This window comes from Mizuhopecten yessoensis, unplaced genomic scaffold, assembly GCF_002113885.1.
Source record: "Mizuhopecten yessoensis strain PY_sf001 unplaced genomic scaffold, ASM211388v2 scaffold10985, whole genome shotgun sequence".
NCBI classification, from domain to species: domain Eukaryota; kingdom Metazoa; phylum Mollusca; class Bivalvia; order Pectinida; family Pectinidae; genus Mizuhopecten; species Mizuhopecten yessoensis.
In genome coordinates, this window is record NW_018408820.1 from 953,502 (window position 1) to 963,154 (window position 9,653).

Consider the following 9,653-nt stretch of genomic DNA (forward strand, 5'->3'; position numbering starts at 1 on the left):
AATACGACCACCCGACTGATTAAGTGCCCATTGACACGGTAATTGTGACCCAGAGAAAGGACATCAGACCGTCAAAACACAGTTTTCGGTAAGTATCTCGTTTTATAAAAAATACTTTATGCTTCTCTGCAAAGGTTTTAGATTACTAAATTATAAAAATGAAGAAAACGCTGCAAAATTCAATATTATCCTAAATGAATTAAAAACAATTTTATTTTAAAGAAACAAATCCTCTCATAAAATCTAAAATGAACAATTCAAAAGGAAAATGAACAGTCAAACTATCCTGTGTAGAAGAATGTTATTTATACTGACTAAAGAGAAGACAAAATATCAATATTTTATGACAACAGTGTATGTATAGATTGTATAGAATATTTTTAGTAACATTTCTATAATTCCTTCTGTCGCGCTATCTCTAATACGCTAATTCAAGCGCTGCGCTTAAAATAGAAAATGGAATGTGTTTGGACATAAATGTGTTGTATGCATTGTGCTATCACCAATGCATGTCATTGTCAGTCCTTTAAAGTAAACTTTGCGCTATAAATATTATTGCCAAATTGTTGACGTCATTATTACTTCCTTAGCATCATTATGATATCATGATATCAGAATTAAATCGTTGGATGTAGAAAAAAATTAACGGCTATAACATTATAATTTAATCTTGCTTGTAACAAGCATTTTCATTGGCTTAACAATTTATGTTATCAACCCATAACGTTAAAAAATGACGTCGCCATTTGAAACGTCGCTTTTGATTGGCTAATACAACGGCGTAATAATTTCTAAGAGAAAAGAGTCCATCAATAAAAGTGGATTTCCACAGGGATTGTGTATGGTAGATTAAATTATAAGGATTGTCTTGAATATATTTTTTATGTTATGTAGCTATAACACAAAAAACCGGAGTGTACTCTCATCATAAACCGCTTCGCGTTTTATTTAGAGTACACTCCGTTTTTTTGTGTTATATCTCCATAACATAAAAAATATATTCAAGTTAATCCTTAAATATTTAAAATTCGTCACTACATTTAGTTTTCAAAAAGATCAAATATAAATAAATGTTCAAATTTGTCTCTGCATTGCTTCTGTATAAACCAGCCTAAGTCATGATCAGTTATGATCATAAGTTAAGATCATAAACTTACCTCTCGAGTTATGATATTGATGTCACAACAAGTGTGACGTCATAATCATCGATGTCATTTTTGGAGATTACTGGCCGGTGTTGTTATATTTTATAAAACACTTCCTCAAATTTAAAGAACAAATATTGATTTCTAATATTAATTTCAATGGACATTATGGGTGAAATTCTTTTACAATGTGCCATAACTCTGAAAAGGACTCCAGACACATGATCATAACGTGCTAACGCACTTTAATTGATTTTGTGTGTAATCCTGTGCTAACATTATCTAGACGAGTTATTCCAAATAAATTATAACATTGGACACACATTAACACAGTATTCTTTTTTTAAAGACTTTCCTTTTACATACAGTTTTAAGCAAGTCTTTCAGTTATTCATTTTGTTCCAGTCATGCGGTCCTATCAGTTTACCTTGACCTTTGTGTTGGGATTGACCAATGCGGTACTGCTGTCGTTCTGCGGTTCTTGTGAAATAAATGGCTGCTTCTGTTCCCAAGAATACTTGGGATGTCATAACTTGACGACATTTCCGGTTCAGTTGCCCAAAAATTTGGAGGACTTGCATTTCCATGATGTCACTTTTGACAGAATACCAACAGATGCTTTTCGTGGGCTGACTAACTTAAAGACATTCAAGATATACCGAGGCTCAGTGGGAACGATAGAGAGGGCATCCTTCAGTGGGTTTAACAACTTGCAAACAGTCTTCTTTGATGATGTATCGATAGGAGAGATTCAGGACCACGCCTTCAGTGATCTCCATAACCTGTCCTTGACATTCCAGTCGTCGTCCATACGTACCATACGATCTAATGCCTTTAAGAACATCCGGAATGCGCAAGCATTTGTGTTTGCCAATCTGACGATCGAGCGGATAGAAACTCATGCTTTTGAAAATATCTCCGATGTTGAGATGATTTTGTTCCGTATGAGTAACATAACATCCATGGCCTCTCGATGCTTCCATAACTTCTATAGGATAGGCTCGTTTGGGTTTCACGCCAATAATGTTGATGATCTCGCGTGTGGCAATATCGATAGTGTCATCCCGGCTGTGACAAATCCAATACAGGTGTACTTTTTCAAAAACACGATATCTTGTAACTGTGACCTGGCCTGGATAATAAACAACCCTGCTTTGACCAATGTTTTGTCGTTTTCTAACCTCTGTATTATTCCTGGCACAAATGGACATGTCAAGATTAGTTTAGAAGACTTTACACTTCCGGTAATGAACTGTACGCGACAGGACGCCATTTGCCCCGATGATGAATTGTCATCAACAACGGAAGTGACGACACATACCAAACAAACGTCACCTTCGCCTGCCGTGACCTCAACTCATATGTATAACGTCACAGAAGCAACCGATATGGCGTCTTCAGAGTCTACATCAACAATTTTGTTGTCCTCGGATAGTTTTTTGAGTAAATCAGAAAATGTGATCGTTTCTACAGCTTCAGTAAGAGGGGAAACTGATTACATGACAGCAAGTACGGCAACATCTAGTAAGTCAACTAAAACCACAATGGAACCTTCTGAATACATCCGGAACACACCTTCGTCACAGAGCGGAACTGACCTTTTATCCACGAACCCCGTTACCACACTTAAATCAATCACGAGTACTCTCCCAAGCACGAGTACCACAGTGCCATCTTCCGTAGTCATGGAAACAACACAAGCCGTACATTCGGTGTCAAGAGCGTCGGCGATGCAACATCAGACGACATCGAGTACAAAAGGTTCTCAACATGGAGGGGCCAGTGGCGCCACCTCTGTCACGTGGGCCGTACTGAACTTGACGTTAAATATCTTAACATGCTTTCTTGTTGTGAGGACAACAAAATACATTTCAACTTGAAAATTGGTTCTCGGGACATTAAATGAAAGGAATTTCACATTTTGAATATCGGATTAAAAAGTATTAATGATGACTAAAGAAATGGGCTTACCGTCCCAGTATCCTCTACTGGACTCGAACCTCTCTCTCGTCCAATGGCGAGAGGCTTTGGTAATGCTGTATATATAGCTCTTATTAGCGCACCACATTAGATTGGGAAATGCCGCATAAGCAGTCCATGCATTTTATGTGTCATATTATTTTTCCAAAATTGTTCATGATTTATAAGACATAATAGGCATATAAAAACAAGCTTTATCATTTTCATACTCCCTTACACACACTCATCATCATCATCATCATCATCATCATCATCATCAAAATCATCATCATCATCATCATCATCATCATCATCATCATCATCATCATCATCATCATCATCATCATCATCATCATCATCATCATCGTCGTCGTCGTCATCATCATCATCATCATGATGCACAATCAATATTGTCGGTTAAGGCAATATCACCAATGGCACAATCTGAATCATCATTAACATATTTAATATAAGCATAAGGACATATGACCATCGTCATTTACACAACGGACATCAGCACAACTAAACAACACCATCAATTATTTCTTCCGTACAATCGGAATCTTTGCACAGATAACGTCATTTTCAGCATAGTAGACATTATCATTAGCACAGTAATTATCATAATTAGCAAACTCAACGTCATAAATCATATTTCACACGTGAGTGTTAATCCACCAAAGTATCACATTACACTTTTCATAGTCTCTCAAACTATTTTCCTACATCAGATATAATTTTTAAAATTATTTTTGTTAATGCCAATTTCGTGTATATGAGAAGAAAAAAGAAATGAGAGAAAAACAACAGAAAAAAATGTAGAATAGAAAGACAAAAAGAAGAGAGGTGGGAAAAACCAATGATGATATGGAGAAAAAGGAGGTAGGTTTAAAAAAATCAAAAACAAAAATCGGATCGACATGTCAGTAGCAAAATAACACCTTTTCTATGAACTCAATAAATGTTGAATTTATCACTAAATTGACAGTTTCTGTATTTATTATCGCTATTGATCAAAATTTGAGCATGAACAGTTTTTTATTGCTAAAAAGTGTATTTAGAGTTGGGTCAACCTTTCTTTCTCCCTTTTTTCCGGGAAGTTAAAGAGCACAACTCGCGTACTCCAAATGCACAGTTATCAACTATGAACTGCATTTTTTTATCGGTTTGACCGTACAATAAGATGTCAGGTGAAATTATTCTAACACACTAATTATTGTTTATAATAATTACTGCTTATTATTTCGTCACACATTTTTAGACTCAGATTATCTATTGATAATTAATCGAACGTTAATCCCCTTTTTGATAATGGAAAATAATCATGAAACGCCCTTTTTCAAACAATGAATTATTGTAAAAACATCCTTAATTTAGATTTTAAATTTGACCACATTTGTTTTGCTTCGTGTTGTATCCAAGAAATATTATTCCGGGTAACGTTTTGTAATTTTATAACCTTGTTATGGCGTGTCGTATGTTATGTGATTTAATTATTAGTTTACAATCTTGTAAATAAAACAGTTGCTTGACATGTTTATATTTTATTGTATTTTGTCGTTCTGTCCAGAACTGACGATTTCACCGACTAAGTAGAGACGTAAACGTTGATAACTTCCTTTCCCTCCCAAAAAGGATATCTTTCCAAATCAAGAATAACTGCAAATAAACAGAGGAATTTTTTCAGTCTGTTTGTACATTGCACTATGATAAACGTTACGAAAATATTATTTTTTAAATATAATTCAGTGATCTTTCTTTTGTCGATGTCTTATCTATGAATTAGCGTTACAAGTAATACCTACACTGGGAACATTTACAATTCAATATAGTGTTTTAAAAAACATGTATGTGGGAAAAAATTAACGAATTATCTTGAATTCCTTGGCATCCGGCACTCGAAATCACACCTTTCTCTTGTGGTTTAGCCATGTTTGACTACCCGTTACATAGAGCCATTCCGGTACTAGATTAGTATCTTCTGAAACAACAGATGAGCCCATATTTCCATTTGTGTGATGTTCATAAAGGTTGCATTTTTGGAGACCTGGTTTCGAGTGCATTCGGTTAAGTGGCGGGTTTTCATCCATATCCATATCATTACCAGGTCAATAAGTCTGCCTCTGTATCTGTTGTTAGATGGATTTGCTTTTAATTGCTTTGTTACTTATTTTGCAGTTCAGTGTTTTGTTCAATTCATCTTGAAATTACTAAGATCATATAAAAAAAATCGGTTGCCCAGGGAGATACCGGCAAAAATTATGCAGGAGTGAAAGCCTTTCATGTGTTGAAGGAGGTACATGTACAGGTCAAATTTGTTTCTTCAGTGTTCTCTCAACACAGAAGAACAATCTTGTTTCTGCTAGGGCCCCTGGTATTATTTATACAGTGAGATAAAGCAGACATGTTATTTACCCTAACCTGCATAGGTTATTTCAGTTTGCAGAATGTATTCAAGATTGATTAAATATGCTAATAAAATTTATTTTTGATATATTGAATGTGCATTTATCAAATGATCATAGAGACGCCAATTTTAACATTATATCTTGTAAGAGATCCACCGATCACAATAACCATGCTCCGTTATACAAGATATGATTAACATTTATCAAGAGTAGAATATCAATCATGCTACATGTATTCCCCTCATAGACACTCTGTTTAAGTCAGTACAGTATGGAGAGTAAATGGGTTTCTGCATAACTAAAAGTTAAATCTCATTATTCCGCAAAGTATCCGAATGCCATAGCTCAGCCCGAAACCCTTTGTAAGTGATTGTCTCCTTTAAAAGATGTTTAAAAGATTTTACGTCTCCCCATCAGAATTTTGTCAAAAGGAGACAGTCATTTAATGAGGACTAGGCAGATAATTATGATATCATTGAGTGAGTATTTATGGACGTTTTCAAACGACAATAAGTCATTATAATATTCAATGCTGTGTTTTTTCACAAACAAATCCTGTGAACGAATGTCAAAATTCAAAAGAAATAAGCATGCACTTTCGTCAATGGTCGTATTTTACTACACGATTAACAAAGTGCCTCTATTCGCCTTTATTTGAGGAAAAAATGAGCCAAATACAAATTGTCTTTATTTACATTTTTTGGGTAGGTTTAATGTATACCTAAGCAGAGAAAGAAATGTGCAGTGTGGATGGTATGGAGGGCGGTTATGTTCTTATCAACATAACAATGAGGATTTGTCGTACACGACATTTGATATTAAATATCTTTTTTTAATTTTTATCAAAATTACCTTTGATAAATCGTGACGTATCAACAACAAATGTTGATATTTGGTGAAAGTTTTAAAGTAAAACATGTGCTAGTTGAGATGCTAGCTATTTCTGATTGGACGATGTGTAACAGATTGTTAGGCTGAGTTTATGAAACAAAGCTTCAACAGTCATATCTGGTAACGTATGACGAGGGTCCAAACACACAAACAGCCGCGAAAGGGAACGATAAGCTGGCCTCGTACAGACCGTGTTTACGTAACTATCTCTGTAGCCAAGTTTAGCTTGTTTGTATTTTTGTATTGTATACAAACCACACCTTAATGGAAGATGAGATGCACCTGTTAGTTAAACTATTTTTTGTGTGAATACCTTACGACACGGGATTTGAAAAATGTCTCGAAAGCAAACATTGTCGAGTGTTCTATTGTGTATTGATAAATGATCTTTTCTTGAAAGTTCACAATATTATATATATACCACATAAAGTACTTATATCTTTTACTTGTTATGATACTGTACAGTACTTATTTTTTTACATTTATTACATGTTTATAAATATTTCTTTTATATCACGTGTTATATCTACTTTAGATTATTTCATATGGATTTAATTTTTAGAGTACCTATGTTTCATATATATATATATATTATTTATATCATGTGAAGTATATACTGTATATAACCTGTTTCACATGTTATATATACTGCTGAGTACATATTTTTCACTTGATTTATTTACTATATATAACTTATGTTTCACGTGTTAGACATGCTGTAGAAATCATATGTTTCATGTGCTATATACATACTGTATAGACTTATTTTTTTACGTGTTAGAGATTTTCGGGTTTATTTTTCAAACATGGATTTCGATTTCACGCCAAAACTATTACCTTAGATAAGACAGTCGTTTAAATGCGAATTACTGTACTGATGTATAAATACAGAAAGGAAATGTTCAAGCGTAGAAAAAATGTGCAAATATTTTTTTATTTTTTTTTTAATTATGTACTGTTTGTAAATGAAACGATTTGATACAGAAAAGTAGTTCCTTACACCTGATTTTATGAACCTAACAGTCTATAATGTGTTACATCTTGAGTTGGATTACATGTTGTATATATCGGTAAAAGTGCTAGTAGTAAGAATTGTCATTATTTTATAAATTAATTTTAGAGAAATGCACACTCCCTATATATAAATGTACATGTGTTCTTTTCTTTTACTTGTTTTAATTATGCTTGCAAATAAAATGTTATGTAGAAAATTTGATCTTACTGGTGAATATCTTTAACACTTCACACATTATCTCTGCAGAGAGACCCTTAAATAAGGATAAAGATTCAAGAATTTCGTCAAGTTCCTTTCATGGCTTGCAGGAAGTTTTCAGTACTTTCACCATCATGAACTTTCCACCAGGTGGATACCAAACACATGCTTCTTTTTAGACTATAACCCAAACAACTTTTCGAGTGTGTGCTGTATTGTTTGTGAAATGATCTTGAGATTCTAAATCTATGCCACGGATATTTTAATGCCTTGTTACTGTTGATGCAATACACAATCCTTTACAAAACATTAAAGTTTTCGTGAAACATATTTTGACATTAGAGTATAACTTTTATTACTGATACTTTGATGTTTACATTAACAGAGTCAGGATGTTTTCTTTTACATTTTTGTTCAAATGCAATCTTAGGCCTTTCCATCAAACAGACACGCGTGTTGTCTGTATCATTAGGACAAACCACTGGGTTATAATCGATACCAGAGGCCCACCAGGTAGCTTGACGCTAGACACTCAACTTGAATTTCTTGTAAACACAGGGTTTCCCACGGTACAGATTTCTTCCCTACTCGAACACTGTAAATAACTTATGTGTTTTTTGGCATTATAAGCACTATTTCGCAAGGCACAAATGCTTGAAGTTGTACTTTAGGGGATTATTTTTAAACATTTGTGTGGGGTTGCGGTGGCCAAGTGGTTAAGGCGTTTGATATTCTGCTACCACTAGCCCTCCAACACTTGGCTGCTAGTACGTGGGTCAGTAGCCAGTACCTGGCCGTAGGTCGGTGGTTTTTCTCCGTGAACTCCGGGGCTTTCCTCCAACATCAAAAACCTGACACGTACTTAAATGACCATAGCTGTTAATAAAACGTAAAACACAAACAAACAAAACCAAAAATTTAAACAATTGTAGTCTGGTAGTTTGCTAACGCACTCGCCTTTAACCAAGACGGCGGAGGTTAGTTTTACGGATTCTCCAATTTTTCCCATTAACACTTACTTTGCGCTTCCATCTGTGCCAACGAGAGTGATTGATAAAAGTTTATAACTAGTTTCATAATTGTATTGATTTGTTCTTTACATAAACAAAATTTCCCGAATTTGTGTTATGAATTTAAACGATTTATAGTAATTACATGGTTCTGATAATACCGAATAATTCGGGTATAATTATGGTTCCAACAGGTTTGCGTTTCGCTTGCTTCTCTCCTTAACCGTATAGTAGCTTCCATGTTTTGTATTTATGTGTTGTTTGGTTGTCTTTGCTAGCGTTATATCAGTCACCGAGGTTGGCAATATCCTTGTAGCTGGAACTTATTTTTGCAGTGTAAACATTAAATCCTTGTTAAAATACATCATCTGTTGTTGCCAAAATTTGAATTTGCGAAGTTATGAACGATTTAATAAGCACTTTTACCATTTTGTTCAATTTTAACATATAATTGGAATATTTTTGGCTTGGATTTTTTTTCGGTTTCAGTGCCCATGGTTTGTATATATATATATGGATTGAATGTAGATTTTTGCAATGCCAACTAAAGTATATACGAGAGAAAATGTATTTACTCACTACATGAGCGTCCTTGGACAAGCGAAGGCCGAAGTGTGCAAATACATTTTCCATCGTTTATACATTCACCATCGTTGGAAAAATCCAGATCAATCCTTATAATTCCAAATTACTGTAAGCGAAAAGAAAGAAAAGAAACCCATGACTTAAATCACGAACGTTTTATTCCATTCATGAATTTTGCATAATAGTACGACGTAACACCGCAACACCATTTCGGGGATTTCGAAACTAATTTACGTGAATATGTTCTCACAACTACTTCGCTTGTCTTCTGACTTCACCAGTAAAGAAACCATTGAAGAAACAGTGGTTTAATTTTAGAATGAGCTATAACCCGGGCGATGATCTTTTAAGAAGGTTATCGACAGTGTTTACTAGTGCAGATGTGAACTCAAGAAATGACAATTTGGCATCACAAGTATAGATCTGTGTTGACACCCGTTGT

At 34.4% G+C, this 9,653-nt stretch overlaps 1 protein-coding gene across 1 annotated transcript; it reads left to right on the forward strand.

Annotated features, from left to right (window-relative positions):
• The first annotated feature begins 1,481 nt into the window (after window positions 1-1,481).
• On the forward strand, window positions 1,482-3,401 carry LOC110464384 (leucine-rich repeat-containing G-protein coupled receptor 5-like). Its single transcript, XM_021519579.1, has one exon. It carries the CDS (start codon window positions 1,553-1,555, stop codon window positions 3,023-3,025), a length of 1,473 nt encoding a protein of 490 aa, XP_021375254.1. The 5' UTR covers window positions 1,482-1,552; the 3' UTR covers window positions 3,026-3,401.
• The last annotated feature ends 6,252 nt before the right edge of the window (window positions 3,402-9,653 follow it).

Bases quoted from the DNA above. Each gene is read 5' to 3' on its own strand.
- LOC110464384 (XM_021519579.1), top strand. From the start codon at position 1,553: ATGCGGTCCTATCAGTTTACCTTGACCTTTGTGTTGGGATTGACCAAT.